Consider the following 23,640-nt stretch of genomic DNA (forward strand, 5'->3'; position numbering starts at 1 on the left):
ACACACACACACACACACACACACACACACACACACACACACACACAAACACACACTCTTTCCTTCATGTTCACACACTAGAAGGATGCACACATTCATTTCCAGAGCAGGCGATGACTAGGGGAAAGGGTAAACTGGCAAAGTACGTGACGCAGGTCGGAGGTCAGGTCTGGCCTACTGACTTGGCAGCCGGCTTCACCCAGAGTCCTAGGTGGCCACTCTGGACTTATAATCTAGGGGAAGACATGACCTGGCCTGTTTTTAATTTCCATATTTCAGAGGCAGGTTCAATCAGTTCTATAAATGTATCCCTGTGGGAAGGAAGATCACAGCACGTTCTGTGTGCATCTTCCACAAACATTTGCAGGGTCTGAGCTGATGTAGGAGTTTCCCATCAGCCCGAGGTATAGCATTCAGGCCAGTGCTTTGGTTACTGTTGTCAGGAGTGCTGACTGCACGTCTGTCAACAACACTCCTATGCCAAGGTGGTGACTGACTTCTCAAAACTGTAGCAGATTGTGTGGTTGCTGTAACATGCTAGCTCTTCAGAGAGCCAGGACAGCTTCACAAAAGCCCAGTGATATTGTCACCCCTGATATTGTGTATCAGCATGGGATCAGCAGGTTGTAGCAGGCTGTTGTCTATGAGCTCAGGGGAGGTGAGCCCCATGGAACCTTTAGCTGGAAGAGCTCTGCTCTGGAGTGGGTCACTGTTCAGACAGACCTCTTATATTTCTAAATCACTCAGTCACTCCCTGGAACACCGACCGCCCCTACAATGTCACAATCAGACACAAATGATTTATGCAGACAGCTTCTTTTTCCCAGACAATCCTTGGCTTTATTCTAATATACACAGTAAATGAAGCTGGAACCAGTCCTTAAACGATGTATTGCCTATTTTTCTTTCCCTCTGAGACAGGGTTTCTCTGAGACAGGTGTAGCCCTGGCTGTCCTGGAACTCACTCTGTAGACCAGGCTAGCCTCGAACTCAGAAATCCGCCTGCCTCTGCCTCCCAAGTGCTGGGATTAAAGGCGTGCATCACAACTGCCCGGCTGATGCACTGCATTTTTTTTTTTGTTTTTTTTTTTTTGGTTTTTCAAGACAGGGTTTCTCTTGTAGCCCTGGCTGTCCTGGAACTCACTCTGTAGACCAGGCTGGCCTCGAACTCAGAAATCCGCCTGCCTCTGCCTCCCGAGTGCTGGGATTAAAGGCAAGCGCCACCACCGCCCGGCTGATGCACTGCATTTTTAACTGCAAGAGTAGTATGAGTGTTTTGCAAATGTTTGCTTGGTATTTAAAGTTTCCAGGCTACTCTACAGGCATCCCATCCCTGGCCCCTAGCCTGACAGCCTCATGATTCCTCAAGTCTACAAGGGAGAAGAATTTAAGTGTAGACTTTGCCTTCTCAAAAGTTCTAGAGTAGGAGGTGATGGGAGACAGAAGCTTTAGAAGGTGGGTTTCTGAAGAACTCATGGGGCTCTCCCTGCCCAGGACACGGGAATGGGTGCTGCAGGGGACAGAAGTGAAGACAGGACCCATGGTTTCCAGTGTGGCAGCCTGCCAGACAATGCACGTGTTCTCTCTCCATGGCTGCTGCGACAAGAATCATCTGATCGTGTTCAGAACCTGTAAGAGTGGGCCTGCCAGGGCAGGGTGCTGGTGGCTTCTGGTGGCAGCTTCAGTGAGACTTTGGCTACATCGTCACAGTCTGCTCATGCTTCCTCAGTGCTGGCAACAGGCAGTATGGGCAAATGAGAAGTGAGCAGAGCCTCCCCTATGGATGTGGCAGGGAGGACGGAGAATGTAGGGCCAGAAGTCTGGGGACAGTCCTTCCATCAGGGACTCTGTCATGAAGTGAGTAACTGCCCAGCAACCTTAACAGAATATGCTCATTTACTAGAGTTTGGGTTTGGGACACAGACCAAGGAGGATGGCACACTGTGAGATAGGACACTCTTCCCAACTGACTGCCCTGTGACTGTCACCTGGCATGCAAGTCTGCACAAAATCCCTAGGACATAAACACACCATGCAGGAAGGGCTGAGAACCCACTCCCACACTCACAGAGGATGAATTGAGGCAGGGGGAAGTAGAGGTGAGCTCACAGAGCCAAGCAGCTTTTCAGAGACAAATGTTACTTGCTAGGTTGAATTCCAGGTCAGATACTCTTAGAAGTTAAACAACTTGAAGCTGACAGTGGAGACAGGAGAGCTTGGCTTGGGTACCCTGGAAGCCATTCTTGCTTGGGGCTCAGTGCTCTCACAATTTTCCAAAAAGAATGTCAGAAGTACATTCAGACTTCTGTACAAGTCAGAGTTAAACACAGGAGGGGACCTCAGAAACCTGGCAGTGAATGTCCCCACCCAGCCTCACTGGTCTGGGACTGGCACTCCTGACAAGGCTGCCTGGTGAGGGTATGGCATTTCAGAAGTGGTGCTCAAGTACTGACTGACAATTGGAAGCTGGGGGACAGGGAGGGAGAGTCTCACTAACCCTTCAGGCTGGCCTCGCACTCATGGTTCTCCTGCTTATGCCCCCTTGAGAGGCTAAGCTATAACATGCTTAAGAGAACAGTGTTTGTAGTTTTATTTGAGCTTTATTTATTTACTTATTTGCATCTTAGGCTGGCCTTGAACTCACTAGCTAGCTGAGGATGACTTTGAACTTCTGACCCTCCATCTCCCATTTCCTGAGTGCTGGGATTACAGGTTTGCACAACCACTCCAAGTTTTATGTGATTCTGGGATGGGCCTGTGGTTTTGTGAGTGCTAGGTAAGCTCTCCTCCAACAGCTACATGCCCAGCCCAGGGGAGTGTTCCTTCAATGGAACATCTGAACATGCCTCTGAAAAATCTCAGCCTTTATTTCCTCAGGCTGTGTGACTTTTTACCCTGGTTAAGGATCACAGTCTGCACAGTGCCTGGTCTGCACATGTCCTGTTGGGAAGGCCGCTCGTTACTGCCCTTGGGTGAGTTTACATGCACTTACACTTCTCTCACTGCAGTGTCTGAGCACCCCTGCTTGGAGCTGTACCTCCATCTCCTTCACCCTCAGTACAGGAGAGGGCAGAGGACAGAACCGATGGAGCCACAGAAGGCTCCGTGGAGCTGCTCCCTCCACTTCCAGCAGGAGAATGAATGTGAACTCAGGCTGGGTTCTTTCAGATGTAGCTAGTGGCAACTTCCATATTTGGATGCAGAATTCTAGGGGGCATTCTACAGTAATAAGGCCGTTTTGACTCTGATGAACAAAAATTTGGCTTCAGAGTTAAATAATGCAAAATAGGTTTATTTCTTTATAAAGTGAAATATAATCTCTTTAGTTCCTAGAGGAGAAAATCAGGCATCTTTTAAAATTAAAATTATGACATACACACAAAAAAATTTCCATAATGTTTATGTTCCTGAATTTGTTTGTAGTGCTTATTCTAAACACACACACACACACACACACACACACACACACACACTTCCTCCCCCGCCAAGAGCAGCCCACGCTGGTCTCTGAAGCCCTGTTGGTGGTGTGCCTCCAGCTGTTTGCATGTGCACACTGTGGTTTGCCACTGTAGCAGAATAGACATAGCAGCCAAATGCTCCTTTGCTGGGGTTCCGGCATCCTTTGGAGTGCTGCCCTGGGAGTACTAGGCTGCTTTTCAGGTGGCTGTGGCTGGCTACCATGGCCACATGGTGGTACCAGGTGGTAGTCAGGAAGCACATTACTTTTCCAGTAGAGACTCCGGGCCCTCCCAGCTCAGAGCTGCATTCATGAACTAAAAGCTCAAAGCCCAGGCCTAGGAGGGCACAGCTGCACCCCCACTGCTCTGTGCACTTGAAGCTCTTAAAAAGATACTGTTTAACACCCAAGGCTGTGTCTGCAGCACTGAGCTTAGAGTCATGAATTCAGTATCAGGCATCAGGATTACAGTGTTAAATAATTCAGGCATCGTATCTGTAAGGGCAAACACATCAGTGCACTGAGAGACAAACACAGAGAGAGCTGAGTCCTGGCTTGCCATGACGCTGAGCAACCAGGTGATAATGCCCTCAGTGCAGGTCCTAAGCTGTGCAGCCTGTGTCATGCATGGCGCAGTCAGGAGGCTGCCTTGTGCCTCCCAGGACAAAGACATCAGAGTGCTTTGTACACTGTGATGAGGAACTGCGGTGAGGAACAAAACTGCCTACAAACTTTAAACTTAAATGTCCACATGAACCTTTAGGACAATTACACTAGAAATACTTTTTGAAAGACACAAGCTTGAGGGACCCATATGACGAAAAGGGAGAAGTAATTCTGTTCCACCTGTCCTCTGATCTCCACAAGTGCTGTGGCATGGGGACACAGACATGTACACACATATGCACACTCCTCAAATAAAAATGGAATAAAGACCCAACCTGAAACCGTGCTGGGCAGGAGATACTGGCGCACACGAGGGCAGTGCTAAGCAGTAGGCCGGCCTCTTCTAACAAGCAGCAGTGGGTGTGGCTCTCTCAGGACCTGCTGGCTGTTCTAGAACCAGGAGGGCAGCCCCTCCTCTAGCCTGACTCTACAGCTTTCTCCCCCTTGTTTCCTGTTTTCCTTTTGCCTGCCTTCCTTTGGCCTCAAACCATAATATGCAACAAATACAAACTGTAATAATTGTTTATTTTTTCTATTAAACAATAAAGCTTTAGTTTTTCACTGGGCCAGTGCCTGGTACCATAGAGGGTGGACATAGCAAACTGGGCTATCTTAGGTTGGGCGCACTCAACACTTTGGCATTCAGCTGGAAGATTACTGGGCAGTAAAAACAGCAAATTTTCTACCATTCCAACAAGTCAATGTGCAGGATACCTTAAGTGTGACCTCATCTTGAATCTAAAGCCCAGGATGCACTCTGTGGTATTCCCAGTACTGCTGCAACAGAAAGATGAGACTGCCTACTGCAGCTGTTTAAAGCTGGGTGCAGGGAGGCTGTTTCTACCACGTGGGACAATACCAGGAGCTGAACAAGTAGCAACTGCAGTCAGTGAGACATTTCAATCAGCCAAGGAATAACCAGAACCAGGAGCCCAGAACACATCTGCAGTGAAGAGCTAGCAGTAGCAACAGGCCATCAGCTGCAGCTGTGGCTGCTGCAAGGACCCCTGCTTCAGCCAGCCAGCAGCAGGGCAGGGCTGCACACCTCACAGGAAGAAACAAGGGTTGGAATGGGAAAGCCACAGACCTGCTCCCTTTCCACCTCTGTGGCCTCTGAATACCAGGCAGGGTCCTTTCCTTGTATGTTCCTTGCAAACTCAAAATTTTATGAAAAAGTTATGTTTTATTCATATGAATGACTTCTAGCTTGTGCTACTTAAGAAAGCTGAACTATCTAACTTAGTAACAAATAGAATAACATCAAACAAATGTTTTCAGAAACCACATGTACAGTGGCTGTAGACCTCTCAGAGATGGGAAACAAAACAACCATCCCAGCTTACAGGGTGAAGTGGCTTCCAGCACTATCCACCCACAGAGCCCAGAAGGGGAACCCAGCAGGAGCCCAATGCTTTAAGGGTGAGAGAATAATCAAGACCTGGGAAAAGGTGGGGAGCAGAGAGGAGATGGGGTTTGCAGGGTAGAGTACAGGGGAGAAGGGAGCTTCCAGGCCACACTCTGACTGACAGTCTTTAGTCTTGGGATTAGGCCAAATTCTCATAAAAAGGGATGCCCAAAGAAGACTATGGTTTGCTACCTTAAGAAATGAGAATTAGAAAAATAAAAAGAGCTCAAAACAGAAGCAAGTGAAAGAACAAGTCAATTGGGAGTGAAAACAACAAAGAAATCAGCGAGCACCAAGCCCAGATCCGTGTAGGATCAGACACGGAGGAGGGGAAATCACTATAGACCACACAGACAGGTGACGACAGCCTTTCCGTCTGAAGCTACAGTGCAAGTCACGTTCAGGCATACTACGAAGCTCTAAATTCAAAATGTTTGCTTAAAGTTCTGTTTATTTTTTTAGCTATTGTATAGGCTAGATATCCCTGGAGCCCCTTATTTGAATATTCACACAGAGGCAAAACTGTGAATGCTTCAGTGACAACCTCTCATACACATACCTTGTAAGCAATGCTGTTGAGGACTTTCATGGCTAAATCAGAAACATCTGGATAGGGATCAGCGGCCAGATGCAGTAAGACTCTCCAAATTTGAGTGTAAACACTATTAAAAGAAACTCCTAGAAGAGAGAAACAAGAGATATTTTAGTAGCAAGTAGCTCCCTGTGCATGTGATGGTGGCTTCTGAGGTAGGTTATTTTCTGAACACCCCATGCTGTCAGGACGGAGAACTTTAGACCTGGGGTCATAAGAAGCTTCCTAGTTTGCTGCTCTGTGATGGCTCAGCCAAGTAAAGACTCTTGCCATCGAGCCTGATGACCGAACTCAGTTCTGAGAACCCACATGGGGGGAGGGAGAACTGACTCCTTCTTACCATCATATGCATTGCATGGTACAGTCATATGTGTATGTACATTCACACACACACACACACACACACACACACACACACACACACAAATTAAAAAGAATTGTAGTAGTAACGAGCTTCATCACACAGGTCTCATCTCCAGCCCTCCTCTCTTTTTTTTGAAACAGGGTCTCACTGTATATCTAGGCTAGCCTGGGACTCACTATATAGATTGGGTTGTCTTTGAATTTACAGAAATCCACCTGCCTCTGTCTTCCATGTGTTGGGTGGGATTAAAGGTTTACTTACACACCATGCCTGGCAGGTCTCATCCTTTGAGGACAGGCTTTCTAAAGGAAAATGGCTAAAAATGGTCTCTACTTGGATAACTTCGTTGGCTGGAGTCTACCAACCAGTTCCCACGCCTATGTCCTGTCCTGACCTAGGTTCCTAGACGACACCCAGGCAGCTGCTCGGTTCCCGTGGATGCACAGCTCTGCCCACAGCCCACTCTACATGTGCTTTGTGTCTGTGACTTGTTGAGCTCCTCTTCTCCATGCTCTAATGACTGCCGACCCGCATGCTCATGAGAGAGAGAGAGAGAGAGAGAGAGAGAGAGAGAGAGAGAGAAACAGAGACAGAGACAGAGACAGAGAGTAGGTATATGTAACATGTGCATGTAAGAAATGAGAGAAGTCTAAAGAGACATCAGATCCCTGCATCTGGAGTTGTACGTGGTTGTCCTGCTGTGTGGTGCTGAACACTGAGAACTCTTAACCATTCAGCCATGTGTCCATCTGAGACAGGCATCTCTGGAAGGTGATAACTCAGGACTGCACCGAGGGCACTGCACACTCACAGGTGTGCACTCAGCAGCTCCTAGGGCCTTCAGTGAGTCCAGGAGCCAGGAAGGCACATGTGCCAGGAGGCCTAGGCTTGCAGTAAACCTGGATGTGGTGGAGGAATGAAGCAACATACAAACCCACTCTAGCTTGGGTTGACCAGTGGCAGGGAAAATCCAAAAAAAAGCAGCCTGCACACTCCGTGCTCTCTCATGTGGCTACAGCTCAGAAGCAGAGGACCGACACTTCAACTTAAATCCTACAGTTCCAAATACAGGCTAGATTTACAACTAAAGTCTAAGAAAACTAGTACAATCAGCTTGGAATCTCTCTGGGCGAATGTCCTCAGATTTAATTTCCAGCTCTGAGGGATGGAGTTGCCAAGCAGCGGCTCTATCTCCGTGCCTTTCTGAGAGGAATGGAGGAGGAGGTGGCTTCGAGTATACTCTAGAGATGGGTCCCCCACCGACATACTCAAGAAGGAAAAGATGTCACGAGTTCTGCATTCAATTTCACCTGAGAGACAGGGAACTGGCCCCTTGGATGGAGCTGGCAGCCCCTCTCCAAACGATAGCAAGTGTTCACCTAGCTACTATTGGTGCCTTCAGGCACCCTCCAGGGGAGTGACGCACAGCATAGGAAGCAGCTTCCTGTAAAGCTCAGTTGCCATGTGACACCAAACTGTAAGGAATCGTGATGCTTGTTGTGAACTGTGTGACTCAGATGTCGGACCGCCACAGACTGGGGAAGGAGACGGGAGAAAGTAACCACAGCAGACGGAGGGGAGGGGCTGTGCGTGACTAATGAGGATCTACTCAGCCCTGTCAGCCGAGTCAGAGCTCCTAAACTGAAAAGAGTAGGTAGTCGCAGGTGGAGTCCCAGAGCCCCTGTGGCCTCATGGGCTGGGGTGACAGATACAGAATCCTCTGGGGAGTTGTTGAGAATCAGGAACCCCATAGAACACTGCCAGAAAGGCTTAACATATGTAGACTCAGAGGAAGGGAGCCACTTGTAAATGTTACTGTTTGGTTTAAAGCAACTGTGTCAATTACTGGGTTGACTTTGTAGATCCTGAGTTCTGTATGATACTATGTAGCAGAGAACACAACCGCTAAGCTTTGTCACCATCTGACTGTGATGGGGGCACAATTTTTTTCTAGTGGAAAGCAAAGTTGTGATTACCTCTTGATTTCACATCAGCCTTGGTTTGCCAGGAGTGATTCTCCCTGGCTCCTTGCCAAATGAACTGCTCTGTCTTAACATCTCCAAAATACAACCTGCCACCCTCACTCATGGATCAGAACCCATGGGGACTGAGGTAAGGACACTGGGTTCTGCCTCAAAGCAGAGGCCTGAACTGGGCCTGGCCTGCAACTTGCTACTTGCTAAGCCCTAGAAGGGCCAAGGATCTATTTTCATGTCTAGACTAGAATAAAAGACCATGATGGTCTAAGATTGATTTTCAGAGCAGTGGCCACAGCTTTCTGAATATCATAAGGTGAAGTGCAGTCTCTCAGGGCTCTGCAGCTGCCTCTGAACCTCAGAGCCCTATTGTGAAAGGGACTGCAAGTCCTCATCTGGGGCTTGAAGAGCTGATAGAGTGAAGTCAGCTCCTCTGATGATCTGGAAATGGCAAAGACTTCTGCCTGACTTTAGAAACACAGGTCCCAAGGCTGGGGGAGTAGCAGTGGCAATGGTACTGGGTGGTGGGTGGTGATGGTGGCTGTGGTGGGTGGCGATGGTGGGCAGTGGCTGGCAATGGTAGTGGTGGTGTGTATATGTCCTCTGCATTTGTTCTTTCTTGTGACCCTGTCCAGGTGCTTCAGAGTAAATCCAGTGACACCTTCCCTTCCGAGTCTACACGGTTAGCCTGATGGAACCTTTTGGGGTGTTATTCTGACCCACTGCTCTGGCCTCCTACCTGTGTGGCTCTAACTGCTTCCTCCAGTAACCCTGGAACATCTGCATGGTTTGTGTAGTTGACTCTCAGCATCCCTGCATGACCCACTAAGCTTTGGTTCCCTCATGCTATGGTGCTGGGGACCACAGCAGGAACTGTGTGTGCTAGGTGAGCTCTACTGCTGAGCTCCGTTCCCAGCATCAATACCTCTTGGTGCACATCAGTGGTTCATCAGATCCCTGCTATGGGCTGGGATGGAAAGGCTGCTTGTGGTTCCTGACTCCTTGACAAGAAGAAACTAGGGAAGAACAGAGGTGGTAATGGTTGTCTGTCACCTTAATGCTGACTGACCGATCCTTACAGGGGCCTGAGGGGCTCTTGGCTGACATCTTCTCCCTAGAACCACCCTGCCCCTGTCTGAGTGAGGCAGAAGCTTGGGATTTCAGCTCTGACTCACTACAGTGCCCAGGCTTAGGCTCCAAGGTTACTGGCTCCCACTGGAGAACACACAAAAACAGGGTTCTAGGTCAGCACTGAGGCTGAGGCTGAGGGTGAGGGAAGCTCTGTGTTTCTTACTCTTCTTTCACTCCTTCAGCATCAGCTCTACCTTGGATTTGTTACCATGGTGATGCATTTTCAACAGGTTACAAAATGTCACTGCTCAGCAGAGTTGTAAAAACCCTGTTCCTGTCCTCTGAGGCACCCAGTCTCTTTGGAGTGAGACCATACCCTTCTCTCTCAAGTTTCCAGACAGAAATTCTCTTGGTATGAGTCTCTGATGAAGGTAAAGGTGACAGGCAGGAAGGCAGGGTGTACACAGTGGCACCACTTTCCCTCCTGGGGTTGGAGCTTTGGCAGTGTATTTGTGGACAGGGTTCAGAGTTGTGTGGGCATGGGCTTCATGCACAGTGGGCACTACTGCCAAGGAGTAAGGAGGGTGCTGTGGAGCAGATCCACGGATAGCCTGGACATGGGCCACCACACCCTCTCCAGATTCTTTCCACTCTGGGCTGACCTGTGCTCATGGGGGATGGGGAGCCTTAGGAACACAGGGGGTGAGGTGGAAGGCTAGGACAGGCGAGGCTGTTCACTGTACACAGCAGCAGGAAACAACTCTAGGGCCAGCAGGATTGCCCAGTCAGTAGAATGTACCTGATAAGCTGAGTTCAGCCCCCAGAATCCATGTAACGGTAGAAGGAAAGAACTGACTCTACAAAGCTATCCTCTTACCTCCACATGTGTGTTATGGCATGTAAATACCCACAGGACAGCATACACACATCCAATAATAATAATTTAAAAAACTCTTGAGAAATTTGATAATAAAAATGACAGCCATAAGTCTTGGTACACCTGGGTCAAGAAGAGCATGAAAATAACAGAGATGCTCTGTCAGGGAGGACCCGGCCCTAGCAAGACTACCTTGCTCTAAGCCATACAGAGGTTGCATCAAGTCTCACAGGGGCTAGAGGCTAGCCCAAGGAGCACACTGTTGAGCTGTCCAGATGAGATCCTCATTGAAGGAAGGCTGGAGCCCCCGCAAGCTAGATTTGCCAAGTATAGCCTCACCTGGCATCCAAGAACCTCCCATGGTCCACAGACAGGACCATGGTGCAGTTAGATCAAAGGCACATGTGTGCCATAGGAAAAGAGGCCCAGAAAAGAGAAGGAAGGAAGGAGGGAGGGAGGGAGGGAGGGAAGGGGTGACTAGGGAATCCATGCGGTTGTCGGGCACAGCTGACTGAGAACAAGAAGAACGGTGGTGTGGAAGACCCACATACGTGCTGAGTGCAGATCTGTGTGCCCACTGGGCCAGGCCCTGCTGTGCCAGACGACCACAGAGCCAGAGAACAGGTCACCTCAGGGAGCACTCGAGAAAGCAGAGCCAGGAGGGGCACAGGACAGGGCTTCTGAAGGAGAGCTGCTTTTGTGTGAACAGGTGTAAGCATGTGCTCCAGGTTGCCATGGTTTTAAAGCCTCTTCTGCAATGTGCAGAGAAAGGGGCTAAAGAGAATGCTATTCTTTGGCTGAAATGAAAGAAGAAATTGGCTTTAAACAGGCAAGTGTTGCCAGTAATGGATTCTGCAAGTTATGAGACTTAACACTACATAAGCTTGGAGGTCTCCATGTGGATGTGGGCCCCCACATTGAACAGGGAGAAAGCGGGCCGGGAGGAAGGCTGCTGTTTTCTTCTCCTTCCCAAAATCTACTCACTGTGAAACTTCCTACCTCAATTTCTGTTTTTTCTTTTGTGTGTACAGGTGTCATGCCTGCATGTATCTGTGTACCATGTATGTACCTGGTGCCTACGTGGCCAGAGGAGGGTATCAGATTCCCTGTAACTGGAGTTACAGACAGTTAGGAGCTCCCATATGGGTAACGGCAATTAAATCTGAGTCCTCTGCAAGAGCAGCCAGTGCTCTGAATCACTGAGCCATCTCTAGCTATAATCCCATCCAAATTTCCAAGATGTGAATAATTCACAGATAAAATTTGTTTTACACACAAACACACACACACACACACACACACGCACGCACGCACGCACACATATACATACACACACACATTTAGTTGAGGGGCACAGCAGATGGTGCACAGCAGCTTCTATAGAAGGAGCCCGGATGTGTCTGCTTCATCCTCCTCTCCTACCCTCTCATATGTTGGGATCTATGTGGTGTCACCTTCTCACACTGATTTGTAAGCTGGTGTGTGTCCTTAATCCTGCCATCTCCAAGATCAAAACTGAGGACAACACTGGTATTCACTTTTCAGACAAGAAGGTTGAGTTGGCCTGTGACAGGCCCTGGTTCCCAGCCCTTGAGCCTGAGGAAGATTCCAGGGCCCCAGGCTACACTGTGCATGTCACACAGGGTCTCACCAAGATGAACCACATGAGAAGTATGGCGGACTCAGGGCTTATATTTCAATTCCACAGTCTGAGAATGAGCACAGGTGCACAGCAAGAAAACTCAGCTAATCCTTATTACCTGTGTGATGTTATTAGCAAAGTCCAGGGGTTACCATCCATGGCCTAGTCACAGAGAATGCTGGCCACTAAAGCCCAGTTTCTAAGCAGTGAAGGGTCAAGCTGCTAGTCTGGGTAGAGGCTTAGCTGGTGAGCACTGAGAGCCCTTCAGGATTACTGACACCCTCTGCCTTGTGCAATAGGCTCTTGACCTCCCTCCCACTGCTCGCTGTAGGGCTCTCCTGGGCACTGGGGGCAGTGGACATCATCCTTGGCTTCTCCCTACCAGAAACCAGAGCACCTACTTTCATCCTGGTTGAGATAAGTAGGATGTCTTAGCTGAGAGCCACCGATCCACACTGCCAGGGTCTAGCACACAGGAGATGCAAAGAAAGACAGATGGACTCGTCTGGCAGCCTTCCTGCCTGACAGAGCCAGCAAGCTCACATAGTCCTGGACCAGCCTGTAAAATACCATCCCATTGCAAAATGCTCTCCTCACTTCTTCAAGCTCCAGTTAACTCCTATTCTTTCGCATCCAGTAGAGAGAGTTTTGGCTCCTACTCTGACCAGACGAAGGCGTATGCTGCTTTGCATAGAGCAAACCCTTGGCAAGGGAAGGCATGCAGGCAGCAGGAAAAGGACGAAGCGAGGACTCACCTATGAGGGAGTTGAGCGCTGAGTAGGAACTCACACGGCGCATCTTGTCGATGGTCTCAAAGGACAGGATGTACTCCTCATTCTCAGGGCTTCCCAAGGTGCTGCTAGCACTGCTGCTTGTGCTGAGGTTCCCGGGAGAGAAGGCCACTGAGCTGCCCGCTGGCCAGAATATGACAGGAAGGAGGTGAGGGTCTTACAGTGAATGGCTGATCTGAGATGTGAGCTTTCTTCACAGTGGTCACACGTATAAACACATAAGCATACTAATAGACATGTGTGTGCACAAACTGGTAGACCCCTCTCCCTGGAACTGAGATCCTGAACAGTCACACTGTGGCCTGACTATAAGAGGTAGGCATTGTGACCTGACTGATCTGGGTGTTAAGCCAGGTCTTTGCTAAGCCCACATCTGGAAGGAGGATTCTGATGCAAGAACAGCTGGCCACTTGTCATTCTGGCACACAAGACATCAGGGCCCGTATTTCAGAGGGCAGGGTCAAGGGACACAGTAGCATTTTTGATAAATGCCTTGTAAAAAGCACACTGAACCTCCCACCCCAACACTGGTTCCTGGAATCTTACATTCTTCCGTCAAGCTCAGATTCTGCAAAGATTTGTTGAGGTTCCTAGCTGTGGTGACGGCTCGGATGTTCCCGTAGGAGCTCACTGAACGGAGTCTGGGGGTGCACGGGCTGTCTCGAACTGGGGTCAAGCTCCCTCCCTCTAGGAAAGAGGGGAAAAGGAAAGAGTTAGCAATTCAGGATGGGAACCTGGTGAATGCCTGGCGTCTGCAGCCATGGCAACAGGACAGCTGGTGTTACTGAGACAAGAATGTACGCAGAAGGGCCTCCCTGTCATTCACCTGGTGTGAGTGCAGGTCTCAGTTGGCCAAAGGTACTGTTTGTAGACATGTGAGTACTAAATCCCAGGAGAGCAAGGACCGGAAGGCAAGAGTAGCTCTGAGGCCATTCTGGTGTTAGGGGCATAGGCAGTGACAGAGGGGTGCTCAGCACCCTGCGCCTGGCAGGGCCCCCAGCCTTCTGGCAGCTGCCCCTCCACCTTCCTGCTGTTTCTAGCCAGCCAGCTCAGGCTTCACTTCCTTCCCAAGAGACTGAAGGAGGCATGCTTTGTTATCGATCACGAGTCTCTGTACTGTGGTCTGGAGGGAGGGCCGAGGCAACGGGCACAGAAGATGACTGTACTCTCCAGCGAAAAGGACAAATGTGACAAGAGATGCTTCCTACCCTGACTCACGGAAACATGAGGCCGACAACAATGTGATTCAATTACTCATCACAGGAAGACAGCTAATGTTCTTTTCAGCACGCCCCACGGCAGAGGTTTGCCATCTTTCAAGATGTCCCCAAATCTGAATTCCAAGAAGGGTAAGAAGGAAGAGGAGGAGTACGAGGGTCAGCACGGCCCTTATCCTATACGTGTGCTTTCCTAACGGTGTGAGACAACAGGAGCCCCAGGGGCTACCCACACCGCATCAGAAAGCCACGCTCAGACCTGGCCGAACCCAGGCCACCGATCGTTCTGGAAAAGGCCAGGAAGGAGGTCCCAGGCTCCCAGAAGCTGCTGTACCTGTGGCTGCTGGAGAAGGCAAGGGGTAGTTCTTTTCCTCTTCCATGAACTGCAGGGCCACAGTGCAGAAGTTGCTCTCATATTGGACTACAAGGTGACTCAGAGCCACCACCAGCTCCTGTAGAGAGGGAGAAGCGACAATTACGTCTACAGAGGCAGGAAATTGACTAGGCAGCAGATGCGTACACTAATGCCTAAGGCGACTCCAGGAAGCAGCCCGTTAGAACAGGGCTGCACACTGGGAGAACAAGTACAGAGGAGGTGGGGGCTGTGGAGGCAGCAGGCCAGTGGCTGTCGAGGGCGTCCCTCAAAGCCAGGCACACCTGCCTTAGTCTGCTCATTCATTGCTAGGCACCAATTATCAGTCCAAGGCTTTCTGAATGTGAATTCCACACCCTGGAATATTTAAGATTAGGCCCTGCCCGAGTCTGAAACTGTCTCTTTTGATCCCATCCAATGGATTGGTGGGTACAGTTGAAAAGCTGAAGCATTCTTTTTAATTAATTAATCAATCAGTTATACATCCTGACCACAGCTTCCCCTCCCTCCTTTCCTCCCAGTCCTTACCCTACATTTCCCCTCATCTACTCCTCCCCCATTTCTCTTCAGAAAAGGGAAGGCCTCCATGGATACCAGCCAGGCCGGCATATTCAGCTGCAGCAAGACTAGGCACATCCTTTCCTACTGGGACTGGATGAAGCAACCCAGTAGGAGAAAAGGGTCCTACAGGGCGGCACTAGAGTCAGAGACAGCCCCTCCTCCTGCTATCAGGAGTCCTGCATGAAGACCAAGCTACGTAACTGTAACATATGTGTGGAGGGCCTAGGTCAGTCCCATGCAGGCTCCCTGGTTAAATCAGGTGAGGGTAGGACAGAGGAAGAGACTACTGGGAGACATGACTAGAATCAGGAAATGGTGGCAGCACTACATCTCTGGGATAAGCTAGAAATCCAGGGTATAGGAATCTATGAGGGTGAAGCATTTTTACAGCGAGCGAGAAGCTAACTTAGCCATAGTGGGTTCCAGTCACTATGAATGAGAAAAGTCCTTGAATTAAAATGTGACAACTAGCCCTCAGTGCTTGAGTCTGAGGAGACAGGATTTACATGTGGTTTGTGATAGCTGAGCACCATAACTTAAATGTTTATCGACAGAAAGGGATAAGGAAGCAAAAAGGAATGTAGGCTCGTGAACATGAGCACTGCTCTCCGTAAAGAGAAAGCTGTCTGCAGAGAACTAAGGTCTGCTGGAGAGGCCCTTGATTGTTCCACACAGCCAGGCCCTGAGGCTGCTGAGGTGCTTGCAGCCAGGTCTCCGTGGGCTGATGTTCTCTCTCACCTCAACTGCACACAGCTTTTTGCTTCTCCCATCTCTCAGCTCCACGCTGACTTTCCAGTAGCTTTGTTTGTGCCCCAAAGCCTCCAGCTTACCATGAAATGTGACAGGAAACTGCTCTGCACGCAGACCCACTGCAAAGTCCCAGTTACGCCCAGGGACCCACAGCTCATGCTGCTCAGGCCAGAGGTTTGCATTGGTCTCTACCTCCCCCTTCGACATCCTCGGATGCTGAGGTAGACTAGACCAAAGGTGAGGGCCTACTGAGTCTTCCCAGACACTGTCAACCTGAGGCTGGCGGTCCCTGAAGCTGCCTGACCCAGCACCACAGAGCTAATCCTCTATCTGTATCAGGGACAAACTTTCTGAGACGGACCCCACAAGCTGGTACCCACTGGGCCCCTCTGGGGAAGAAGAGAATCTCCCATTCTCTCTTCACTCCCATATAAAGTGGAAGAAGCTGCTGTTGTCCTTGATGGTCAATTTAGCACCAACACTTTGGTTCACAAAAGGCCACGGGGTGAGCTTGTGACTGAAGGAAAAGGTCAGGAGTGTAACTCAACCTGGAGTGTCCTTACTATGCCTAGGAAGGACAAGGCTCACTGCATCTGCACAGAGCAACCCTTTGATGGTAGAAGACATGTACTGAATGTTCTTTGTTTTACCCAGAACACAGGGTCTGCCCAAGGGACCTCAGCTAGAACATGGGAAATGCCTTCCCTCAATGCTCAGGCGCAGTGCCAGGCTGGCACACAGGACCTTGCCTCACATACCCACTGGTGACAGTGGGGACTGCTTCAGTGGCCATGGGCTGGGCTGGCTGTGCTCCACACTGCTGAGCTTGTCTCCCCAGCAGACCTGCACATCCCCAGCCGCACTGTGAGCTCCAGACGCTTCCCAGTAGGCCCTTGGGTTCCTCTGGCAGTAGCTCTGACAATTTGTATCAGTTTGAGTTTGACCCAGACACATGGCTGAGGAAGGTGAGCAGCTGGGAGCTGCTCTGTGGGTCTGTCTTACTCCACAAAAATAAAGATTAAAAACCTTAAAGACTCACCAAACTACAACTTACCTTGCTACTGCCATCACCTCAACAAGTCTACGTCTATCTTCTAAAATATTACTTTATTTTTAATTTTATTTATGAATTTGTTTGTTGAGTTATGTGCACATTAGTGTGGTTGTGAGGGGAACTGAGGTGTTGGATCCCTGAAGCTGGAGTTACAAGAAATTGTGAGCCATCTATGCAAGCTACCTGTGTGAGCCACCTGATGTGGGTGCTTGGACCCAAACTCATGTCCTTTGTACGAGTAGCAAGTCAGCACTGTGTATAGGAATCTGTATTTTGGAGGTGCTTGATCTATCTACAGAGAAAAAATTAGAAATTTATTATGAAATGCTCCTAGAAGTCTTAATGGTGTTTATTTTTTAAAAACTTGCGATGTTAGACTTGTGTGCATGGAAGTAATTAAGGTACATCATTATTGTAGTTTAAACACTGTACATGATAAACCTTCCCCCACTCCCATTTTTACCGTATGTTTTTATTGAATGATCTATTCCCCATCCCTAGGCAAGCATGAATAAAATTAGGTTAAATGTAAAAAAAAAAAAAAAGAGTAGCAAGTCAGGGCTGGAAAGATGGCTCAGTGGTTGAGAGTACTAGCTGCTCTTCCAGAGGCCCTGAGTTAAATTCCCAGCACCCACAGGGTAGATACAATGGGATCTAATGCCCTCTTCTGTCATGCAGACACAGACAGAGCACTCATATACATAAATAAATAACAAAACAAAAAAGACATTAAAAAATCATTGCTACGGAAGGAAAACAAAACAAAACAAAACAACAAAACAAAACAACAAAAAGGCAGCATGTGCTCTTAACCTCTGAGCTGTCACTCCAGCCAGCAGCCAGCCCTGTCTTGCTGGTCTCTGCTTTCCAAGTGCTGGGATTAAAAAAGACTTACACAGGACTCAGATGGCCATTTTTCCTGTGCATGTGGCATACGGACATGTGGTGTATGTACAGAGCCTGAGATCAGATGTCTTTCTTGACCACTCTCCTGCCTTACATATTCAGGCAGAGCCGGTTTGACTAGCTAGCCAGCAGGATTCTCCTCTTATCTGTAGAAAGCAGGCTACCACAGCCATGCAGCACTTACATGTGTGCTGCAGACAGAAACTCTGGTTGCGGATTTGAATTCAGGTCTTTGAGCATGGCATCAGGACTGCTTACCCACCGAGCTGTCTTCTTAGCCCTGATATGTGGCTCTTAATGCTGTCATCTTCAAACTGCTGATGTCATCCCCTTAACAAAGCCTTCCTGACACCTTATTAGGACTCTTCTCTATGCCTTTCCCCACACTTGACCATGTCAACCTATCTACTGGCCTATGAGTACTTCCTGACTTGTGGGAACTAAGTCACCAAGGGGTGCCTTGTACCCAGGCAGTCAAACGTGCATAACAAGTAACCAGCACAGTACAGGGAGGAACACGTTTAGAGGTCCGAGGTCACAGGGATCATGCCGTCCACAGCCTGTAGCCCAGCAGTCTGGAAGGGTAGGGTGGGCAGGAAGAGGATGAGGCTGGGAGTGGTGACACATGGGCCCTAGGCCCTGTGTATCTGAGCATGCTGTCTCTGAAAGGGCTTTAGTTCCTACAGACCTGCAGGAACAGTTCACTCTTGGGGTTCTACAAGTTTAGGTTTGACTTTGAGCCCACAGGTGACTTCTCCATGGGGAACCTGTTTCTTTCTTCTCTCTCCTTCCTTCCTTCCTTCCTTCCTTCCTTCCTTCCTTCCTTCCTTCCTTCCTTTCTTTTTTTTTTTTTTAAGATTTTTTAAATTATTTTTTTTTATCTATTTTATGTTAGTACAGTGTTGCTGTCTTCAGACACACCAGAAGAGGGCACTGGATCCCATTACAGATGGTTGTAAGCCACTATGTGGTAACTGGGAATTGAACTCAGGACCTCTGTTAGACCAGTCAGTGCTCTTAACAGCTGAGCCATCTCTCCAGCCCCTGGAACCTGTTTCTTAGTAGGAGACTCAGCTACTCATGGGATTCCCAGTCACCATCTGAAGCTATTTCCAGTGTGTTTATCCAAATCTGGCCTGTCTTGTTCAGCCAGACTATGTAGAGGATGGGCCGACACCACCCTCTATATCCAGAGCCCAGCTTGCTTGTCAAGCTCGGGAGTGGATAAACACATGAGAACACCTGCCAGCTCCTGACACTCTTCACAGGCTGACACAGTACCGTGCGTCTAGGAGACAGCTCAGCTTGCACCCCTGCAGTCCACTGAGCTCCATGTGGCATACCAGAACCTTCTAGAATCAAGAACTGAGCTCCTCAAAGAGCCACTGAGGTCACAAGCAGGAGCAGGCACAGGGTTGCAGTAGAGACCTCAGGACACAACCCTGTGGTTGTCAGGACCACACAGTCCTTATGACACCAGGTCTCCAACCCCTCAGTCAGAATCCTTTCTGACACCAGGTCTCCAACACACCTCAGTTATCATCCTTTCTATTCTAAACAATTTTTGGAAAGGAGGAGAAGAGATTTTCCAAAGTTGGGAAAAACTCTTACGAGAAGATTAATGAAAATGGCCGATCCTACTGTACTAGCTGTATCCAATCAGGAGAAGCACTGGGGAAGAACAGGGCACAGGGCAAAGGAAGCAGCAGGCCTAAGAATCTGTTGATCGGAAGCACAGCACAGCAACAGAACCAGTGACAAGGACATAAAAGTCTTCAGCACATAAAGTCTTTGCCTTTTTTTTTTTTTGCACAGGGTCTTACTACACAGCCTTGGTTGGCCTGGAACTCACCATGTAGACAACATTGACTTCTAATTCTTAGCGATCTGCCTCCCAAGCGCTGGGATCAGAGGTGTGTGCTGTCATGCCTGGCTTCTCACTATACATTTTAAAGATCTCATAAGAAGATGAGGCATGAGGGTGACTTGGGTCAGTTTCAGAAAGGTCAAGACATGAATATACCCCAACATATTGAAGCTGGTGAAGCATGTCGCTCTCAAGTTGGCCACTGAACTGCTCTTCAGGATAATCCAAAGCCACGTCAACCTCCCACGGGGCCATCCAAGGAAACCCACACTGCTGCTCAGAAATGCTGGGCAGACGCTGAGCAGACAGCTCAAGGCTTAAGAGCACTGCTTGCTCATCTAGAGGACCAGGGCTCAACTTCTAGCATCCACATGGCAGCTCCCAAATGTCTGTAACTCCAATTTCAGGGGATCCCATACCCTCACACAGACATACCGGCAATGTGCATACCAATGTACATAAAAATAGAAAGAAATAACTCATTTTAAAAAAAAAAAAGAAACATTGAGCAGGAAGCCCAGGGGCTCTAGGTGACAGCACATGCCCCCAGAGTCAGCTGCGGACAGTTTGGCCTGTCCATTTCACATACAGTCTTTGCTTCTAGGATCACCATAAAAACACCAGGAATTCCCTCAAAGGCCCTTGCTAGCTGGGAATGGGGGAGACAGGGAATCAAGGTCATGTGGAATCATCTTTTTATGGAGATGTGAACCTCAGGGAGCAGAGAAATAAGACTTTGCTGTTGGCAAGTGGAAGGTGGCTTAGGGGGACACACTGCACAGACTGTCACTGTCCTTTAGAGACCCAGTGCCATGTGCCTGTGTCCAGGGATGGCTGCTGTACAGAAGCTGTAGCAGAGCCGGGCAGCTCAGCACCCGTAAGCGAACAGATACGAGCAGTGAAGACACACCGTGAAAAGAATTGGGCAGACATGAGGCCCTTTGTGCTGGCTCAGCTCCAGGTACACAAAGACAGCCATGGGCCCCTACTTCAGCTACTGAGCTGGCACCCACATACCTTCCGGACCATGGGGCTTCCATCATTGATCAGCTGAGCCAGCATCATGGCCACATTGTGGTCAATGGTGGTGGAGTGGTCTGTCCTCTCAGCAGAGTTTCCCACAAAGGTACCAAGGGCAAACACAGCTGCACATCGGACCTGCAAGGCAGGAGACAGAAAATCAGAGTCACACCCACAACTGATGTGTCTGCCATCTGCATTTCTGCCAAAGCTGTCTGAAAGTTAATTCAATTCAGTTCACATAAGTTCAACTCAATTCAATTTCACAAACACTATTGCATGGTGCGCCAGGCCCAGAGTTACACTGGTATTGATGAGCAGAAAGGGTGTGTGGGTAGCTCAGGAGCTGATGGTGGAGGCAGGCCAGCAGCAGCTCGGGGATGACCAGGCTGTGGAGGAGGGAGCAGAGTTTAACCTGGCTTGCACAGTGAACTTCTGGATACAGAAGTGAAGGAGACCACGGTGTTTGTAGAGGGCGGGCTCAGAACTATCTGGGGGAAGGTGGGCTGGGCTGAGCCATGTCGGGGAGGCTGCAGCAAACAGAAGGCATGAGTCCATTCTGAGACAGAGAAACTAAATGGAGGTCAGAAAGGGTAGAGTCCACAAGGTACAGAGGCAGTGAAACAATCCTGGGTTGGGCATGGTACCTGGGGACCGTGGCTCAGCTTAGCTCCCAAGGCCATGTGACCTTGGAGAGCCAGTGTCTTCCTCTTAGGATGAGCATCATGAAGCATCCTGCACAGGGCTGGAGGAAGACCAGGCAATAATGTGCACACAATCCTGGACGACCCAGAAAGTGAAAGAAGACTGTGGAGCAGTCAGTGATGTGAGCGGTATGTGTCAGTAAGGTCCGAGGCTGGCCAGAAAGTGAAGATTGCTTTAGAGGGGAAAGGCGAGTGGCTTCAGTCCCCTGGCTATGAGCCACTATACCCATGGGGCTCCAGATCTTTTCCAATCTAGACACGGGCATTATGCTGCAGAGCTAGGGTATGGCTGTTCTATGTCAGTGCCCCCTAAGCTTTCTTTTGGTCTGCATTTGGCTCACACGGGTAGGTGAATCTTAGCAAAGCCAGGCCTGGAGGATGGAGGAAAGCAAGTCACTATCTTCCAGATAAGCAAAAGGACTGTGTCATGAAAAACAACAAACAAAACAAAACAAAACAAGGGGTTAATATCAAAAATTTATAAAGAACTCAAGAAATTAGACACCAACAATCCAAATAACCAAATTAAAGAATGGGATACAGAGCTAAACACAATTCTCAACCAAGGAATCTCAAATGGCCAAGAAACACTTAAAGAAATGTCATCATCTTTAGTTATCAGGGAAATGCAGATCAAAACCACTGAGACTCCACCTCACATTGGTCAGAATGACTACGATCAGAAACTCAGGCAGCAGCGCATGCAGGTGAGACTGTGGAGGAGGGAGCACTCCTTCATTGCTGGTGGGACTGCAAAGTTGTACAACCACTCTGGAATCAACATGGCAGTTTCTCGGAAAACTGGGAATAGTTCTATCTCAAGGCTCAGCTCTATCACTCATTATCAGATATATATATATCCAAAGGATGCTCCAACATCCCACAAAGATACTTGCTCAACTGTGTTCATAGCAGCCAGAAACGGAAACCAACCTAGATGTCCATCAACTGAAGAATGGATAAAGAAAATATGTTCATTTACACAATGTAATACTATTTAGTTATTAAAAAACCAAAGACATCATGAATTTTGCAGTCAAATGGATGGAACTTGAGAATATCATCTTGAGTGAGGTAACCTAGTCTCAAAAGTACATACATGGTATATACTCACTTATAAGTAGATATTGACCATAAAATACAGGTACCATGCCACACTCCACAGATCTAAAGAAGCTAAACAAGAAAGAAGGCCCAGGCAAGAAGGCTTGAATCTCACTTAGAAGGGGTAATAGTCATAAGAGGCACATGGAGGGAGGGACCTGGGAGGGAGACAGGATGGCGGGGGGGGGGGGGTTCAGGATCAGGTGTGGGGAAGGACAGGAGAGATGGCAAGATGGCCATGAGAATGAAATCTGTAGCTGAAGGGGGTGAGAAGGTTGTTGGGGGCATCTCCAGGATAGGACAGAGACCTGGGATAAGGGAGGTGCCCAAGAATCAATGGGGGTGACCTTAGCTGTGACTCACAGCATTGGGGATATGGAGCCTGAAGAGGCCACTTCCTGTAGCCAGGCAGGAAGCCCAGTGGAGTGATAAGGACACCAACCCACCCACAAAACTTTCAACCCCAAATTTTTTTTGTCTACAAGAAATGCAGGGATGGAGGATGGAGCAGAGACTGAGGGAATGGCCAAACGATAACTGGTCCAACTTGAGACCCATCCCATGGGTAAGCACCAATCCCTGACACTATTAATGGTACTGTTATGCTTGCAGACAGGAGCCTAGCATGACTGTTCTGTAGAGGCTCCACCCAGCAGCTGACTCAGACAGATGCAGAGACTCACAGGCAAACAGTGGATGGAGCTTGGGGACTCTTATGGAAGAATAGGGGAAGGACTGTGGGCACCAAAGGGGATAGGAACTCCACAGGAAGACCAACAGAGTCAACTACCCTGGACCCTTTGGGCTCTCAGAGACTGAACCACCAACCAAAGAGCATATAGGCAGGACCTAGGCTCCCCGCACATATGTAGCAGATGTGCAGCTTAGTCTTCATGGGGGTCCTGAACAACTGTAGCAGGGGCTGTCCCCAAAGCTGTTTTCTGTACATGGAATATGTTCTAGCTGGACTGCCTTGTCTAGCCTCAGTGGGAGAGGATGCGCCTAGCCCTGCAGAGACTTGATATGCCAGTGTGGGGGGTACCTAGGTTGGGGCACTGTCTAGAAGAAAAAGGGAAAGGGAAGGGGGGAAGGATTTTAAGAGGGGGAACTGTGAGGGGGGCAGTGAGTGGAATGTAAACACACACACACACACAGACACACACACACAGACACACAGACACACACACACAGACACACACACACACACACACACACACACACACACACACACACACACACACAC

The 23,640-nt window shown here is 49.0% G+C and overlaps 1 protein-coding gene across 4 annotated transcripts in view; it reads right to left on the reverse strand.

The window, feature by feature from the left end:
* The window catches only part of Rptor (regulatory associated protein of MTOR complex 1), a 296,009-nt gene that overhangs the window by 30,320 nt on the left and 242,049 nt on the right, over positions 1 to 23,640 (reverse strand). For all 4 annotated transcript variants that reach the window (XM_028787899.1, XM_028787900.1, XM_028787903.1 and 1 more), the window contains 5 exons: positions 20,587 to 20,727; positions 14,393 to 14,510; positions 13,388 to 13,528; positions 12,806 to 12,964; positions 6,088 to 6,206 (listed from right to left, as the gene is read on the reverse strand). In XM_028787899.1, coding sequence (XP_028643732.1) covers positions 6,088 to 6,206; positions 12,806 to 12,964; positions 13,388 to 13,528; positions 14,393 to 14,510; positions 20,587 to 20,727 — 678 coding nt within the window. The remainder of the gene's footprint in view (positions 1 to 6,087; positions 6,207 to 12,805; positions 12,965 to 13,387; positions 13,529 to 14,392; positions 14,511 to 20,586; positions 20,728 to 23,640) is intronic.

This window comes from Grammomys surdaster, unplaced genomic scaffold (assembly GCF_004785775.1).
Source record: "Grammomys surdaster isolate TR1022 unplaced genomic scaffold, NIH_TR_1.0 125688, whole genome shotgun sequence".
In the NCBI taxonomy this organism is placed as follows: Eukaryota; Metazoa; Chordata; class Mammalia; order Rodentia; family Muridae; genus Grammomys; species Grammomys surdaster.